This window comes from Schistocerca nitens, chromosome 1 (genome assembly GCF_023898315.1).
Source record: "Schistocerca nitens isolate TAMUIC-IGC-003100 chromosome 1, iqSchNite1.1, whole genome shotgun sequence".
Lineage (NCBI taxonomy): Eukaryota > Metazoa > Arthropoda > Insecta > Orthoptera > Acrididae > Schistocerca > Schistocerca nitens.
The window spans coordinates 632,212,981-632,232,990 of record NC_064614.1 but is presented as its reverse complement, the minus strand read 5'-3'; the positions used below and the strand labels follow the sequence as shown (position 1 = coordinate 632,232,990).

Genomic DNA, 20,010 nt, shown 5'->3' with positions numbered 1-20,010 from the left:
CCCTTTCTGGATATACCTTTTCTCTTTGTACTGTATACATTCCATAGTCCACACCAATGGCAAGAGCTGATCTCCTTCATCTTCTTGGTCAGCTTTCACCCCCCTATTTGCTGGTTGGGGACTTCAATGCCCACCACCCGCTTTGGGGATCTCCACATCCTTGTCCACGTGGCTCACTATTGCTAGACGTCTTCCACCAAGCGGATCTAGTTTGCCTCAACACTGGGTTCCCTACATTTTTGTCTGCCTCCACGACAAATTTCTCTCATTTGGACCTTTCGGTTGGTACTGTTCCGCTAGCTCGGTGCTTCGAATGGTTCACCCTTGATGATACACATTCGAGTGATCACTTTCCATGTGTCCTTAGACTGCAGCCTCAACTGCCATATATGCGCCCGTGACGCTGGAAGTTTGCCCAAGCCGATTGGACACTTTTTTCGTCTCTAGCGACATTCGATGACCGTCACTTTCCTAGCATCAACGATGAGGTCACACATCTTGCCGACGTTATTCTTACAGCTGCGGAACGTTCAATACCACGCACCTCCGAATTACCCCGGCACCCCCCGGTTCCTTGGTGGAACGAGGCATGCAGTGATGCAATACGTGAACAGCGACATGCTCTTTGCGTTTTCCACCACCATCCTACTTTGGCCAACTGTATCCACTATAAGCAGTTCCGCGATAGCAAGAAGGCAAGCTGGAAATTCTTTACTAGCTCATTTAACAACTTCACTGTCTCCTTGGAAGTTTGGAGTCGAATTTGACGGTTATCTGGCGCACCTAGTTTCTCCCCAGTCTCTGGGCTCACTGTCGCGCATGATACATTAGTGGACCCCGTCGCAATTTCTAATTCCTTGGGTAAACACTTTGCTGAGATTTCGAGCTCTTCAAATTATCCGCCAGCGTTTCTCCCGAAGAAACGTGCAGCGGAAGTGCAACCTCTTGCTTTCTTCTCTCAAAATCGCGAAAGCTATAATACTGTTTTCTCCATGCGGGAACTCCAACATGCACTCTCTTCTTCTCGCTCCTCCGCCCCAGGACCGGATGGTATCCACATCCAAATGTTGCTGCATTTATCGACACATAGTCTGCGTCACCTCCTTCGCATCTATAATCGAATTTGGACCGACAGTACTTTTCCCAGACGATGGCGGGAAGCTATCGTCGTTCCTGTTCCGAAACCTGGAAAGGACAAACATCTCCCCTCTAGCTATCGCCCCATTTCTCTCACGAGTAGTGTATGTAAGGTTTTGGAGCGTATGGTGAATTGCCGTTTAGCTTGGTGGCTGGAGTCCCGCAGTCTTTTAACACCTGCCCAATGCGGTTTCTGAAAGCATCGTTCTGCAGTTGACCATCTTGTTGCTCTCCCCACTTAAATCATGATCAATTTTCTCCGGAAACGCCAAACAGTAGCAATATTTTTTGATCTGGAGAGAGTGTACGATACCTGTTGGAGGACAGGCATCCTCCGCATACTGTTCTCTTGGGGCTTTCGAGGTCGGCTGCCACTGTTTCTTCGTGAATTTATGGCAGAGCGCACATTTAGAGTGCGGGTGAACACTACTCTCTCTCGTACTTTCTTCCAAGAAAACGGGGTACCCCAGGGCTCCATGCTAAGTGTTGTACTGTTTGCCATGGCCATAAATCCAATTATGGACTGTCTCCTTCCCGATGTCTCAGGCTCCCTCTTTGTGGACGATTTCATGATCTACTACAGCTCTCAACGGACCAGCCTTCTTGAACGACGTCTTCAAGGCTGTCTCGATCTCCTCCACTCTTGGAGCATCGAAACAGGCTTCCGCTTTTCTCCCAGTAAGACCGTTTGTGTTAATTTTTGGCGTCATACGGAGTTTCTTCCACCCTCCTTACATCTAGGACCTGTCAACCTTCCGTTTTCGGACGTCGCTAAATTCTTGGGTCTTATGTTTGACAGAAAACTGTGCTGGTCCTCCCACGTTTCCTATCTTTCGGCTCGCTGTCTGCGATCCCTCAACACCCTCCGTGTCCTGAATGGTACCTCCTGGGGAGCGGACCGAGTGGTCCTTCTCCGCCTCTATCGCGCCTTAGTGCGCTCGAAATTGGACTATGGAAGCATAGTTTACTCCTCTGCTCGGCTGTCTATTCTTCGGCGTCTCGACACCGTGGATTACGTTTAGTGTCTGGAGCTTTTTACACCAGCCCTGTGGAAAGCCTTTATGCTGAGACTGCTGAACCTCCGCTGTCTAATCGGCGAGCAGTCCTTCTAAGTCGTTATGCTAGCCATCTGTCTTCCATGCCTGCTAATCTGGCCCATGACATTTTTTTCGACGCCTCCTTGGATGTAGGGTATGCAGGTCACCCTTCCTCCCTACTACCACCGGGAGTCCGCTTCTGTCAACTGCTCCATTTTCTTTCCTTCCACTTTCCTAAAACCACCTAGACAACTTGGGGTACAGCACCGCCTTGGCTCCGTCCCCGGATCTGCCTGCTCCGTGACCTTTGTCAATTTCCCAAGGATGGTACCCCTTCACTTGTTTATCATCGGGCATTTGCTGCTCTATGTGCACAAATGAATGAAGCCACATTTATTTACATTGATGGCTCGAAAACATCGTTAGGTGTAGGGAGTGCCTATATTGTTGGCGACACCCCAAATCAATTTCGGCTTCCCGACCAGTGTTTGGTTTATACTGTGGAGCTTTACGCTGTTCTCCAGGCTGTCCACTACATCCGCCGCCATCAGCGGATACAGTATGTTATTTGCTCAGATTCTCTCAGCTCTCTCCTCAGTCTCCAAGCTCTTTACCCTGTCCACCCTCTGGTCCACCGGATTCAGGACTGTCTGCGCTTGCTCCACCTGGGGGGCGTTTCGGTGGCGTTCCTCTGGCTCCCGGGACATGCTGGTCTCTGTGGGAATGCGGCGGCCGATATAGCGGCTAAGGCTGCAGTCTCTCTTCTTCGGCCAGCTATTCAGTCGATTCCCTTCACCGATCTACGAAGCGTTTTATGTCGTCGAGTTGTTCTTCTATTGTACGCACATTGGTCGACAATTCCCCATAATAAATTGCGGGATGTGAAAGCTGTTCCTGTGCTTGGACCTCTTCCTCCCAAACGCGTCGTCGGGAGGAGGTAATATTAACTAGACTCCGGATAGGGCACTGTCTTTTTAGCCATCAACATCTTTTAAGCGGCGATCCTCCCCCACTCTGTCCCCACTGCTCTCAGCTGTGGACGGTAAGACACCTTTTAATTGAGTGCCCCTATTTTACTCCGTTACACGCCCGTCTACAGATGTCGCCTGATATATCGTCAATTTTAGCAGATGACACGCGCTCGGCCGATCGCGTTCGCGAGTTTATTAGTGACAGTGAAATGATGTCAGTCATTTGAAGCTTTTTTTGGGGACCACCAACCCCTTTCTGTAGTGGATTTTTAAGCCTTCTTTCTGCTTTTAGTTTCTCCAATTTTTTGAGTTTCGTTCCCATTTCTGCTGTTTTCCATTTTCGGTTTCTATTGTTTCCTAAGTCACGGACCGGGCGCTAATGACCATAGCAGTTTTGCGCTCTAAAACCAAAACAAACAAACAAAAAAAAAAAAAAAAAAAAACTTCAGCTGGCAGTCAGTGCTGCCACCACTTGTTGCTGCTAGCCTAGCAGCTGCAGATGAGAGGCAGGGAGGCATGAGGATTAGTTTGTTTGGATCTGATTCTCAAAGCCTGTAGATGTACTGGCCAGAGATGGGAGTCATGTGAGCATGAGTCATGTCTGAGTGATTGTATGAATGTGTGTGTGCTGTCATTTTCTGACAAACACTATGGCCGAAAATTTAGTTCTGAGTGTGTAATTGTCTTTTTGTGGGCCTGTCTGCAGCTCAGCGATCATCTTTAGGGTGACTTGCTACCTATCTTTGTTGTTATTGATTCTCAGAGTATTTGCACAAGTTATCTGTTGCCTGGATTGATCACTGCAGTTCCATTTCATCAACATGCTGTCTGTGACTCCTGAATAGCTGGTCACACTAGTGGATTTTTGTGACAGGCTGAAACTGCAGGCCATTTCTGTGGGTATCTCTAATGAACTGCACTTGCTGATCTGAAGCCCTTCCTTCCCCATTAATGTACAGGTCCTGCTCACCAGATCTAGTATCACTGACCTGCCTGAGGCCAGGTCTGTTCGTGTGTGGCGCAAGGCAGCAGATTTTCATGGTTTATCCATGCACCCAGGACTGCAGTGTTCCTCAGCAGCTCAGAGCCCACGGTGAGGGATTTAAGAAATTTCAACTGTCTTACCACAACCTTGTCTTACACCTCTTCCCAGTTCAGTTTCTTCGCTCATCACACTTCCTATTCTTACTCTTACTCTTGATCACTCAGAAAATTACCTAAGGAGTGTCAAAAACTATCCAGGGGCAGATATTTATTCAGATCATATATTAGTAATAGCTGAAGTTCTAGTTAAATTGAAAACAACCTGGAAAGGACAGAAGAGAGAGCACATTAACTTTGAGAAACTGAAAGACAAAGGCAATTGTGAAAAATTAGAGAATGCATATTGTGAAATCATAATGAAAGGACAGGAAACAGAATCCACAGAAGGTAAATGGGATCATTTTAAAAATGGGATAAAAAAGGCAGCTAAGGAAATGCTTGGAGTCAAGGAGAGAAAAAAAGTAAAGAAAGAATGGGTAACACCAGATATGATAAACAAGATGGATGATGGCAGGAAATGGAAAACTGCAAACACAGAAGAAGGGAAGCGCAACTACAGGAGGTTAAATAATGAATTAAGAAGGGAGACAGAAAAAACAAAGGAGAAATGGCTGACAGAAAATTGTGACAAGATAGAGAAATTAGAGAAAGAAGGAAAATATGATTTGATGTACAAAGAAGCAATGGATTTGACATTCAGGGAAAAGAGAAGCAACAATGGACTAAAGGAAGTAGAGGCAGCAGACAGTAAAATGGTGAGTGAACCCCAAGAAATAATGAGAAGATGGGAAGAATATATAGAATGGCTATACGCTGCTGACAGCCAACCGTGTGAAGAAGACCTTGGGATAGAAGAAGAAGAAGATAAAGTTGCAGATGATGGGATATGAAATGCAATACTACTAACTAGTGAGACTGAAGAATCTATGAAGGAGATGAAAAATGGAAAGGCAATGGGAATTGATGAGATTCCTGTGGAACTGTTAGTCACTGGAGAAAGAAGGGAAAAGGGAGTTGACTGAACGTATATACATGACAGGAAAATGGCCAAAGGACTTTACAGAAGGTATCTTAATACCTATAGAAAAGAAAAAGAACAGCAAAAAGTGTGAGGAACATAGAACAATGAGTCTGATTTCGCAAGCAGCCAAAGTCTTGCTGAGGACACTCAACAGAAGGCTATATGGAAAGCTGAATTGCGTAATAGGAGATGAACAATTTGGTTTCAGACGAGGAGTGGGAACTAGAGGCCATTGAGGCTACTGAGAGTGATAGGGGAGAGGCACATGGAGAAGAAAAGGAAGGTGTATGTTGTGTTCATTGATCTTGTGAAGGCTTTTGACTGTGTCAGATGGGACAAACTGATGGAAATCCTAAGGAAACATGGAGTTGACTGGAGGGATAGACAGCTAATTAGAAATTTATATTTGAACCGGAGAACAAGAGTAAGAATAAGAGGTGTGATGAGTGAAGAAATTAAACTGGGAAGAGGTGTAAGACAAGACTGTTGTTTATCACCAACACTGTTCAATATATATCTGGAGGAAATTATTAGTGGAAGTTTTGATGGAAGGAGAGGAGTTTGTATAGAGGGTCAGAGAGTGGAGTGTATAAGATTTGCAGACAACATGGTTGTGATGGCACAGAGTGCAACAGAGATGGAACAAATGTTATATGATCTAAACACAAAATTAGAAGAATTTGGAATGAAGATTAACAAGAAGAAAACGAAAAGCTTGGTAATTGGAGGAAAGGGGAGAAAATGACATATGAAAATAGGGGGAGAGGAAATAGAGCAAGTGAATAACTTAAATTACTTGGGAAGTGTAATAATGGCTGATATGTATTACTCAACAGAAATTAGGAAAAGAATTGCAATGACAAAAGGAGGATTCAAGAGGAAACAGAAATTACTTTGTGGACCACTAAACAAAGATCAGAGGAAAAGACTTGCCAAATGTTACAACTGGATCGTTGCACTATATTGTGCCGAGACCTGGACATTGAGGAAGGAAGATGAAAGAAGATTGGAGGCACTAGAGATGTGGATATGGAGAATAATGGAAAAAGTGAAATGGGAAGACCAAGTAGAAAATGAAGAAGTATTAAGAAGAGTTGGAGAAGAAAGAAACGTGCTGATAGTCATCAGAAAGAGAAAATGGAACGGGGTTGGACATTGCTTGAGGAGGGACTGTTTATTGAAGGAAGGAATAGAAGGAATGGTGGAGGGAAAAAGGGGACGAGGAAAAGGAAGATATCAAATGCTGGACAATATCAAAGGAGGCAAATATTCAGAAGTGAAAAGACTGGCTATAGACAGACAAAAGTGTAAGAGGCTTAACCCATGACAAGACCTGCTGTAAGGTGGAATATCATACTACTACCTAAACCAAAAGTACATTGCAAGGTGTGGCATTTTATATGCATTGTATTTATTGTAGTACATTGTGGCACTTCGAAAGTAGTTTATATATTAGAAAGTATGGACGATAAGAGGAAGAAAATTGTGGCAGTTGCTGACGGTTTGTTTGCTGTTTACTCAAATATTTCTTGAAAGAAAAATCACATGATACCTGTAAAATAATAGGTGTAACAAAGTGGGTAATACCCAACAGTAATTAACATAGTAGAACCAACATTTTATTGGTGGTCACCTATATTGTTGGTTTACACAACCCTTCTCCACCTTATACACCTCTTTCAAGAGGCCTATTTTTTCTGACGTTCTTTCTGAAGTCAGTGAAGCTATATTAAATCTGTCTTGCAACTCCAAAGAAATGCGTATTATGATCACCAAATCAGTTTTATTTTATTGAAATAAAATAACACGAGTGGTCTTAATGAAACACACATACCATTTGGCTTGCTTTCACCATCTAAAAATAGTTCATTACAAAAGATGTTAATGTTAGCACTTAAGATTTTTGCTCACATTAGTAAATGCTGTCTGCTTACAAGTTTTATTTACATATTCCCTCACTTGGCACTATTATTTCTTGTATTGTAGCTGCAAAGACAGAGTGTCAACTTACATCTCCACTTTCCCTTGAGATCTTAAAATTTGTCAGGGAAAATGCTAAAACTTGTCTGGAAACCAGGGAAATATCAGGGAATTTCACTTGCAGATACTTGTGGCAATGCTGATTAGTGTGCTGGGCAGTGGACCAGTAATGAATGCCTTAGTGGTGATAATTACTGAGAGAGAATGCCCAGCTCTGTAACTGGTGGGCATTCCTATCAAATATCTTGGAACAAGGGCCAAATAAGGACACTGGTGGTTTTTTGGATGGCGATGAATTGAAACTTTGCAACATACAAGATAATGATATCTGGTGCCTCCTTTTCCACTTGTGAATAATTATATTGTTTCTCTGAAAATGTCTTCTGCTCAGTGCCATCAAAGTTTTGTGCCCCCTGTCTCATACTAAGATGCGTTTGCAGATGGGTTAAGGAATCAGATGGAGTGGAGCACAAACACTGCTTGAGGGCCTGAAAAACTCATTGAAAGGCGACAAATCATACAGATTTTATGTCCTTTTGGTGAAGCCATTTAAGAGGTTCACAGATCTGTATGGCTTGGCAGATGAACTTAGCATAATAAGAAATCATGCTCAAAAAGGACTGGAGCTCCTCCAGGTTCTTAGGTGCTGTCAGGCTGAGAATGGCTTCAGTGTACTCATCTGTAGGGATGAGACCATCTTTGCTATGAATGTGAACCAAAAAATGCGTCATTAGGGGAAAAATTTACATTTTTTCAGTTTGCAATGAAGGCTACTCTCTAGAATGTGTTGGAAAACCACCTGCAGAGTTTGCAATTGCTCCTCTTACATGGAGTCCGTGACCCAGATATGGCAGAATAGGGAATATCCTGAATCAACTGCTGCAAATATTGTTGACAAATTCCCAGTACAGATGAAATTCTGAAGAGCAAGTCATTAAACTGGTATGTTCCTGTCCTCCAGTTAGCATTTTCTTCATCACAATAAAGGGGCCACATCCTAACCATGAAAAAGACACCTGTACCGTAACACCACCTCCTCCATACCTCACTGTTGACACTTCACACAGTGGCAGGTAATGTTCACCAGGCATTTGCCAAAACCAAACCCTTCCATTGAATTGCCACAGGTTAAAGCATGATTGATCACTCATGTAGAATCATTTACTGTTCACTGTCTTTACTCTTTACGCCACTTCAAGTGTTGCTTAGCACTGACTTCTGAGGAGCGGCTTGACCATTGTACCCCTCTCTTCTTAACTCCCTAGGTACCACTTGTGCTAGCTAGACTGCTGGTACTTATTTGGAACTCCTGACTGATTCTTCTTTCCACTGAATACATGCTTTTTTTTACAAACACCGTCTGCAATGCTCGACTCTCTCTCTCTCTCTCTCTCTCTCTCTCTCTCTCTCTCTCTCTCTTTCCCTCCCTTCCAGTATGTCACGTCTGCAGGGGCTTGATTTAACTGTTTTGTTCCTTCATGTTTCCATTTCAGAATCAAATCACCATCAGTCGATTATGGCAGCTTTAGAAGGGTAGAAATGTCCCTGATTGATTTGTTACTCAGGTGGCATCCAATGTATAATCAGAGTCCAAAGTCATTCAGCTCTCTTGACTGACCCATTCTGGTGTTGCTGCTGCTCCATTGACAACTCAATACTTGCTGCCTACTTCTGTGTGTGTCTTCCTCTCATGACATGTGGTGATCAATTCTGCGTTACACTGAGGTGTCCAGATAAACTGTTTATTCAGTTCATTGTGTCCTGTTATTCTTCCACTCTTCCTTGAGGATAGCAGTATCATTAGTTTCTGTATCATTGATACCTGTTCATCCTGAATAATCCAGTTACTGAACCATTCTGTTATTTCCTTCATTGCTTTTTTGATGTACAGATTACTCATTAGGGGAGGAAGGCCACACTCCTGTCTTCCATAGTTACTAATGACAACACTTCTCTTACAGTCCATAAATAGTGTTTCCTGTTGATTCTTGTACAAGTTGTATATTACCTGTCTTTCTCCACCATTTTACATTGATCACCTGTTTTAGGTCAGCAAATTCTATTTCTTCTTCTGTAATGTCAACAGATGATTCCTCCCCCTTGTAGACAGTCTTATTTCCTTCTTTTGTTGATGAACAGAAGTACTTCTTCTATTATTCACAGCTACTTCATCCTTTCTATAAATGTCCATTCCTCCTCAACTGAACCACTTACTGTGCTAGCCAGTATAGTATTATCTACAGCCTCAAAGAACGTATCACACACAACATTTATTCCCCAATACCTAAGTATCCCACTTTCTTGTACATTTATTCTTCCTGGTCTCCTATCCCCTCACACCACCACCACTATTGCTAAGTTGTGGTCTGAACCTGTATTGGGTACACCTTAGTATCAAATGTAGCTGGAAAGCTCTGGCAGAATGTTAATACTTTAGGAGTAAAGGAGACCACTCACTGAAAAGCAGAAACTTTGAGTCATCAATGGGCAAACACTAAACAGAAAGAAAACTAGTTTTTGGGATGAACCCTGTTCTTGAGGTAGAGTACAAACCCAAATCCTGCCCCCTTATATGGAGCTGGCTGGCTGCACAATACCAGGATTGCAGTTCAGCACTTGGGCTGGAGTGAGATGAGGGTTGCAGGTGTTAGGGTGGGTGGAGAAGGGAGAGAGGCAGGAGGCATGCGTTCAGTCACCCACCCACCCAACCTACCCAGCAGCCTAGTCCATGCCTATGCCACTCCCACTCCCAACCTCATGTTGCAGGAATGTGATCCCTGTGGAAGATCCAGGTGCCAGACCTGCCATATCCACCCAACCAGCACTTACTACTCCCGCCCCATCACGAGCATATCCAATCCATTCAGAAGCAGGGCCACCTGTAAAAATAGCCATGTCATATAGCAATCTACTGCAATCACTGCGCAGTTTCTCATGTCAGGATGACAACTGACCAGCTGTCCTTCAGAATGAATGGTCACCACCAAACTATAGCCGAGAATAAAGTTGACCACCCACTGGCACAACCTACAGCTGAGCACAACATGTTTGATTTCAATGGCTGCATCACAGCTTGGGCCATCTGGATTCTGTCCTCCACTACTCTTCTCTGAACTACACAAATAGGAGTTACCCTTGCAACCCATCATTCACGCCAATAACACTCCTGGCCTCAATCTGTTCTAACCCAATGTCCCCACTCCCTCCACCCAGAAGTTTCCTCTTCCAATTAACGCCTGCACATCACTTCTATTGTGGGCACTCCCCAAGCTGCGACACCCATGCATTATGAGACTAGCCCATGAACCTGTTACCCCTCTCCTCCGCACTCCTAGCCGGCAAACTGGACACCTCCCTTCAAGCTGCTAGCTATTTACCCTCCTGCTTCTCTCTCTCTCTCTCTCTCTCTCTCTCTCTCTCTCTCTCTCTCTCTCTCTCCACCCATGCAGCACCCACTCCATCCCAGTCCACCTTCCAAACTCCAATCCTGGCATTATGTATTCATCCAGCACCATGTAGAGGCACAGATGTGCACATTCATGAATTGTGTGTGTGTGTGTGTGTGTGTGAGAGAGAGAGAGAGAGAGAGAGAGAGAGAGAGAGAGAGAGAGAGAGGGGTGTGTGTGTGTGTGTGTGGGGGGGGGGCAGTGCTCTGTTTGCTATTACTACCATTTTCAGGTATTCCTCATTCCATATCATAAGACAATGGGCTAGTTATTCATCCTCTTGTTAATTCCCTCCTGGGCACTCCCCTACCAGATATCTTCCAAAGGGAGGACTAGTTTAACCTCTGGAATTTTTTGCGATGGAAATGTTCTGGAGATTGTTTTAGAAGATTGTTGTCTTAATGGTAAACGTGGTTTGTTTTTAGTGAAATGGTTTCCATTGCCTTTCTCATACCATTGACCATTCCTGATTATTCCACTTTCCGGAGTTTCTAACCCAAAGGACAAGGGGATGAGCTGAACATTCATGCCTTTGCCCCCATTTAACAGGACTGTTGGCAGAATGTGTGTGACTCCTTATACTGGAAGTCTTTAACCATCATAGCTGATAATTTTGATTCAGAATCTAAGCAATGGCCGGAATCAAATCTGAAACCCAGTATCTTCTGTGGTGGTGGTGGTGGTTGACATCTAGCGTCTTCCAGTTAGAATTTTTCCACCATTTTTGTGATACTTTTCCATGCCTCAGACAAACCTGTAACCACTCATTCAGCCCTACTTAGTTTCCATTTAGTATCACCGATTTATAAGCCTACTAGAATGATAGCATTGTGATTGGGGAACTTACATGCTAGTGAGATGAGGTTTCTTTAAAGTTTTAGATTACAGCTATGGGTGGTCTGGAGGTTGATAGAAGGACCCAATTATAAGTTTATGTTCAAATCCTCTCGTATACAGCTTAATTTTTTAGCTTATTGAATTTAAATTTCTTGTATACTGTGACAAATACATCATCTCCATTTTCTCTTAGCCTATCCTTTCAATATTCAATTAGATTTATTCAAAAAATCACATTGCTGTCTATTTTGGATGTTAGCCAGCTTTCTGTATATATTGTATGTGAGCTGCACTGCCTCTTAAAAGTTGTTGAAACTCTGACACTTGGTCTTGATTGCTTCAGAAGTTGATCGCTGGAATTTTAATAGTCTCATTTGGTGGGGGGGATTGGGGGGGGGGGTGGCAGCGAGCTTGCCTATTGTAAAAAAGAAAAGATCTTGTGTGTACTCCACTTGCAGGTAGCTATGCGGGTAGCCACATCTGATGTATTATTTGCTCCAGACCCATTTTTAAGGATATCGTACAGTTCTCCACCCTGTGGCACAAATTCAAAATGACATGTTACACAATTTCCCGTTTTTTGCTGCACACTGACTAATGCATGCTGTGGGCCCATCTGAAATGCCACTTATATATAAAAAGTTGCAGCCTAGCTTGTCACAGAATCTTTGATGTCTCCCCCCTCAAACCTGATCCAGGAGGCCACAATCAGTTCTGGAGACAATGCTGCAGATTATGAGGACTGAAATTCTGTGAGGAAGGCTTGTTCTCTGCTTTCTTACCCTCTCCCGAATTAAAAGATCAAAAATATTATGTATGTGTAAAAACTTGTTTTCAGTAGCTTTTGTGATGGAATCATGTTATAGTACTGCTGTACCATTTATAATTATTGATTTAGGAGTAGAAACTTAATGATAAATATGAGTGTTTTGAAATACTGTGTATTTTGAATTTTATAGGAAGTCCTTCTGTTATCGAAGACTCAGCTATCTGTCATCAAAATTTCAGTTACATGTCCTTCTCAATGAATTACGTGAGCTTGCTTCACAAAAGGCTGTCCCACATAGAGACTTTTACAACATTAGAAAGGTACGTCATACATTTGGCAAAGAATTTAATTCAGGTACTTCATTGAGTATTGTAACTATTAACCAATTTGGTCATGGTACTGCAAATCAGTAAAATATATTCCACTCGACATGTCATAACTAGTGAAATAATCTACTTATTAAAAGGTATTAAGAATACGATGTCGTTGAAGACGGTGGACGTCAGAAGTGCAGTGATTTAGTGCCAATATTACTGTATATATATATTAAATTAAACCATTAAATTTTCCTATTTGTGTGTCCGTGCTATTTAAGTCATGTTACTATTGGCTGACTACATCACATATCCTATGTTCTGAATATCTGCCATCATTGGTTGGTGAGTTCATGTAACATGAGCTATACTCTGTCATAATAGGAAAATATACAGTGTACATGTTGCCATGCAACAAAGATCTTTGTAAAATGTGTTGCTTTCACTGGGTTTCATTTCCTAAAGTGTTGGGAAGCTCTGTGTCAGTGTATAAACCTTCACCATTCAAAGAATTGATAAGTTTTACAGCTCTGAGGGAAAGTGTATCCTTACTTAACATGTAGGAAATGTTCTTTCACCAGGGTTATATATATTTTCACCCAAGAAAAATTGTATTTTTAACTGGGAAATCCCAGAAAAATCTGGACATTTTTTTTTTCCTTGCTTCCATGTACACCCTGATATATTTAAGGGAAGGGGAAGGGACTCAAAGAGAAGATAACAAATGCTATAGTTCATAATTTTTTAAAAATGAAGTAAGACATAAGTTATGATGCAATGAAAATGGATATAAAAAGAAGGATAATAAAGTTGACACGCAAAAGTAAGAAGTGCTAACAGAAAGATTAAAACAGAAGAAAAGATGAATCAGGAGGCAAGTGGAAGAGTCAGATTTAGGACACAATCTAACATGTGCAGGCATGACCCTGAAGCTAACTTTTATTATACACTGCAGCAGCACTGCTCCAAGCTGACAGTAAGCTACACTATTGAATACAATATCTGATGACTGCAAATGGTATTGTTCCTATTGATTTGTAAGGTACTTTTTACAAAAGGAAGCACTTGTACTACCTTAAAAATTGGCAGTGACTAAGAAATGACACCACATTTTGCTTGTTAACTAAGGACCCCGAGAGGTATGAAATGGTGTGTTACAGAACAGCTTTTTTGTGGTTCTCTTTCAACCTAAAGATATTTACTGAAGAATCTCTCTCTCTCTCTCTCTCTCTCTCTCTCTCTCTTCAAGAACAAAAAATGTTAGTAAACAACAGAAGATCTGACCTTTTGCAGAAGGACATCATACATCTATTCAAAAATGTTGAGTTTTCTTCATTACATGTTCCATAAAATCAGTGAATGTGGAATGCAGGAAACTCTTATGGAATTCAATACCTATATTATTTAATGTACCAAATAAGCCACCATAACTGTAGCTGAATTTGGAAATGACAAAAATGCAATAACAGAACATCAAAACCAATAAAACTGTTTCTCATCACAGAAGAAATTGGTTCCACATTTGTCGCTACATATGAATCACAAACAGCAAGAATCTTCAAGACAATTGCTTTTGAAGCAAAAGTAATTACATTTACAAAAATATTCATGTATTAGAAAGTTGATGAAGTCTAAGAATGTATGAGTCATTAGATTCTATACAAAATTGATATGTGTCAATGTAGGTGCTTATCTCAATAAGAACAGACAAAAACAGAAATCTATGGTTTTCAGGCATGAAGTACATGTTAATTAATATTCTCTTGCTTTCAGGAGAGTAAGCTGTAATTAAAGACATACTTGAAATTATTTCTTCATGAATAAGTTGCAGTTTAAGTCACCAAATCTCTGAGATTTGGCTCTTTTTTACATTTATTTCAGGATTATTCATGTCTCTGGATAATTTACTGATGCTTAGAATGCAAGAAATATAACTATTTTGTTAATTAAGAAGAAAATTAATTAAAAGCAAACATTAATCTTACACCTGGCTTTCTCACCACTAGGGATGCTAGTGCTGTTCCAACTATTAGATGGTAACTACGTTCACAGCAGTGAGGATCGTGACTGTACATGTAACACTGTGTCTATGACAGGTGGTAGTCGAACCTCAGGCAGCAAGGATTCCAGGAAATACGGATGTACTGGGCATACAGTACTCATTTGCCTCCACATTACTCATGTTATAACAATAATATCATATATCACAGAGATTATTTGAATATTATGATACTGGGCCACAACATTGTAACTACTAAACAACTAAATTGCCAATGTTTCAACCAACTTGCTGTGATCCTGTTCAGGGTGTTTCACTACTGTTTGTGGTTCACTGCTGAATATGTTCATTTTATATACGTTAGCCTACATTGAATTATCTGTTCAAATTTTTTGAAACATTTTATCTTGTTTCACAGCACTTTGCACACTGAGATAGTGACACACTGGGGAGAGTGGTAGCAACAGTAGAATTTAAACAAACAGTTTTCATAGTACTGATCTGTCATTGTTCTTGTTGTTGTTGAAAGTTGTATGCTCTTAATCCATGTCCATGCTATATTCTGAAATGAAGCTTCATATACAGGTTTAGGGGATGCTTGGCTTCATTTTCTTAAATGCTATGAACACTGGTTGAATTTCTGTTGTTGAATAAATATATTTTAAGTTATTTCACTTCACAGTACAATTAAGTTCAACCTCCATGCTGATACAAAACATAGATTCCTCGTACTCCGTACTCATACTGAACAACAACAAAGATTTACCTGTAACAGCATGTTGCAAAGAAAATACTAGCGTATATCGATCCATTCATGCAAAATCATCTATGGAATATACATTACAAAAACAAAGTACAAATAATTGTTTATCATTGCCTGCCTTTTAAGAAGTCTATAATAACCATAGTAATTATGTAAAGTGTTTATGCATTGACATTTATACATTTCTGTATAGCTATTCGGTTGTGGGTTTCTAGGTTTTGAGTCTTTAATTTGGGAATCAAGTTATTTCGTATTAGTCAAGATCGCTTGGTGCATTTTATCTACCATAACCAGTTTTATTACAGCGTGTGCACATTCAACATTACTTCTTATTATTTGTTATGCTGTTTTTCCAGGTGGACACGCACATTCATGCTGCCTCTTGCATGAATCAGAAACACCTGCTCCGTTTTATTAAGAAAACATTGAAAAACCATGCGGATGAGGTGGTTGTATGTTCAAAGGGTGAAAAGATGACACTTCGCCAGGTGTTCCAGTCAATGAGTCTTACTTCATATGATCTCACTGTAGATATGCTAGATGTACATGCTGTAAGTATTATTTGCATGCTAGACATAAAAGTTGATGAACACTTTCGCTGAAAAGTTGATATTTCACACAAAAACAAAATAATAATGTAATTATAGAGGTAACTTTACCATCTGTAGCATGTATTTAGGAATGTAAGAGGATTGGTTGAGATTGGCAGAATTTTTTTCCTGTGTGCCCAGTAGCAAAAATAATACAACAACTTGCCATACAACATAAACTAATAAAACAACACGTTCCCTCATACAAGTATGCACCACAAAATGTACTGGAGAATGATGAATACAAATTATACTGGAACAGAACCATTATAACAGATAAAACAACACCACATAACAAACCTGGCATCATACTCACCAATAAAAAGAAGAAATTAACACAACTAATCGAAATATCCATACCCAATATAACAAATATACAGAAGAAAACAGGAGAAAAAATTGAAAAATACATCCAACTGGCTGAGGAAGTCAAGGAAATGTGGCATCAGGATAAAGTTGACATCATACCAATTATACTATCAACTATAGGAGTCATAACACACAATATCCACCAATACATCAATGCACTACAGCTACATCCAAACGTATATATACAACTACAGAAATCCGTAATTATTGATACATGTTCAATTACCCGAAAGTTCCTAAATGCAATGTAACATATACCATACAGTTAAAAGGAAGTCACGCTTGATCAAGGTCTGTGTCACTTTCCATTTTCAACCAGTCAAAACGTCTGTGACAGGAAAGAATAATAATAATAATAATAATAATAAACCCCGTGGAGGCCCGGGAAAAGAATAGGCCTCCGGTATGTTCTGCCAGTCGTAAAAGGCGACGAAAAGAACAAACCACTAATAGGGCTAACCCCCCTTTTAGTGTGATTACTTGGTTCAGGACAGAACTAAAGAAGCCTCGGACAAGCGCCGTCATGGTCGGGGACGGCGCTTGAACCCTATGCCCGCCCACAATGGTAATGACACTGCTAGCCAACTGGAAAATGATTTAAATCCAAATAGAGGTGTTTTGCAGGATATGCTTCCTGCAACCACCCTAGAAGGAAAACAAAGACAGAGGATGAGATGGTCAGATGAAGTTAATCGACACCTCATGTTCTGTTATTACCAAGCAACAAACCTAGGAACCAACACAACTGGATACAGATCACAAGTATACACAACATTTATTACCAGATACCCAGAATTAAAATTTTTAACAGAACAACGTCTAGCTGATCAGATTCGTGTAATAATAAAAAATAACAGGATACCCCAGTCAGAATTAGAAAACATCAAACAACAAGTACAACAAATACTGGAACAAAATAATGTGCAATTAGAAGAAGAAGAAGAAAATACAGTAATGGACTCAAACATCCCAGAGCAAACAAACAAAGAACAACACGCATCAATTAAACAATCAGAGGAAAATGAAATTTTAAGACAGCCACCAGCACAAGCACAAATAGAACACGAAGTGACACACATGTTAGATATAGAAGAGAAATTTCAGCTGACATATATAGAATACAAAGACACAAATACAGACATAAGACCATTCTTGCATAGACCACCAAATAACCCACAAGTCGAAACAACAATAACAACTATCAACACAATCATACACAACAAAATAAATGAAAATACAACAATGGAAGAGTTACAACTACTGGTTTATGTAGGAGCACTCACTACACTAAATATACACACTAGGCAGAGATCAGAACCAACCAACACACAGAAGAAACCCACAAAACCAGCATGGCAACACAGGCTACAGGTCAGAATAGAAAAACTGAGAAAAGACATCGGACAGCTAACACAATTTATAAGAAATGAAATATCAGACAAAAAACGAAAAAGGTTAGGTAAAATCTCACAACAAGAAGCAATAGAGCAATTAGATGAAAAGAAGCAGAAATTACAAGCATTGGCCAAACGACTTAGAAGATACAAAAAAAGTGAAAATAGAAGGAAACAAAACCAAACATTTCAACACAAACCAAAAGAAATTTTACCAGACAATAGATAACACACACATTAAAATAGACAATCCACCAAACATAACAGACATGGAACACTTCTGGAGCAACATATGGTCAAACCCGGTACAACATAACAGGCATGCATGGTGGATACAAGCAGAAACAGACTCATACAAGATGATACCACAAATGCCTGAAGTGATAATTTTACAACATGAAGTCACCCGAGCAATTAATTCTACGCACAATTGGAAAGCCCCTGGAAATGATAAAATAGCAAATTTCTGGCTAAAGAAGTTCACCTCAACACATTCACATCTAACTAAATTATTTAACAGTTACATTGCAGACCCATACAAATTCCCTGATACACTTACACATGGAATAACCTATCTGAAACCTAAAGATCAAGCAGACACAGCAAACCCAGCTAAATATCGCCCCATAACATGCCTACCAACAATCTACAAAATATTAACCTCAGTCATTGCACAGAAATTAATGACACATACAACACAGAACAAAATTATAAATGAAGAACAAAAAGGCTGCTGCAAAGGAGCACGAGGATGTAAAGAGCAACTGATAATAGATGCAGAGGTGACATATCAAGCTAAAACTAAACAAAGGTCGCTACACTACGCATACATTGATTACCAAAAAGCTTTTGATAGTGTACCCCACTCATGGTTACTACAGATATTGGAAATATACAAAGTAGATCCTAAATTGATACAGTTCCTAAACATAGTTATGAAAAACTGGAAAACCACACTTAATATCCAAACTAACTCTAATAATATCACATCACAGCCAATACAGATTAAGCGTGGAATATACCAAGGAGACTCATTAAGTCCTTTCTGGTTCTGTCTTGCTCTGAACCCACTATCCAACAAGCTAAATAATACAAATTATGGATATAATATTACTGGAACATACCCACACAAAATCACACATTTGCTATACATGGATGATCTAAAACTACTGGCAGCAACCAATCAACAACTCAACCAATTACTAAAGATAACAGAAGTATTCAGCAATGATATAAATATGGCTTTTGGAACAGACAAATGTAAGAAAAACAGCATAGTCAAGGGAAAACACACTAAACAAGAAGATTACATATTGAATAACCACAGTGACTCCATAGAAGCGATGGAAAAAACAGATATCTATAAATATCTAGGATACAGACAAAAAATAGGAATAGATAATACAAATATTAAAGAAGAACTAAAAGAAAAATATAGACAAAGACTAACAAAAATACTGAAAACAGAATTGACAGCAAGAAACAAGACAAAAGCTATAAATACTTACGCTATACCAGTATTGACCTACTCATTTGGAGTAGTGAAATGGAGTAACACAGACCTAGAAGCACTCAATACACTTACACGTTCACAATGCCACAAATATAGAATACATCACATACATTCAGCAACTGAAAGATTCACATTAAGCAGAAAGGAAGGAGGAAGGGGATTCATCGACATAAAAAACCTACATTATGGACAGGTAGACAATTTAAGAAAATTCTTTCTAGAACGAGCAGAAACTAGCAAAATACACAAAGCAATCACTCATATAAATACATCGGCTACACCACTGCAATTTCATAACCACTTCTACAACCCTTTAGATCACATAACATCAACAGATACGAAGAAAGTAAATTGGAAAAAGAAAACACTACATGGCAAGCACCCGTATCATCTAACACAACCACACATCGATCAAGACGCATCCAACACATGGCTAAGAAAAGGCAATATATACAGTGAGACGGAAGGATTCATGATTGCAATACAGGATCAAACAATAAACACCAGATATTACAGCAAGCATATTATTAAAGATCCCAATACCACAACAGATAAATGCAGACTTTGCAAACAACAAATAGAAACGGTAGATCACATCACAAGTGGATGTACAATACTAGCAAATACAGAATACCCCAGAAGACATGACAATGTAGCAAAAATAATACATCAACAACTTGCCTTACAACATAAACTTATAAAACAACACGTTCCCACATACAAGTATGAACCACAAAATGTACTGGAGAATGATGAATACAAATTATACTGGAACAGAACCATTATAACAGATAAAACAACACCACATAACAAACCTGACATCATA

At 40.2% G+C, this 20,010-nt stretch overlaps 1 protein-coding gene across 4 annotated transcripts in view; it reads left to right on the top strand.

Moving 5' to 3' along the window:
- LOC126257893 (AMP deaminase 2) overlaps nt 1-20,010 on the top strand; it is a 470,969-nt gene that overhangs the window by 350,105 nt on the left and 100,854 nt on the right. For all 4 annotated transcript variants that reach the window (XM_049955599.1, XM_049955600.1, XM_049955601.1 and 1 more), the window contains 2 exons: nt 12,433-12,562; nt 15,675-15,869. In XM_049955599.1, coding sequence (XP_049811556.1) covers nt 12,433-12,562; nt 15,675-15,869 — 325 coding nt within the window. The remainder of the gene's footprint in view (nt 1-12,432; nt 12,563-15,674; nt 15,870-20,010) is intronic.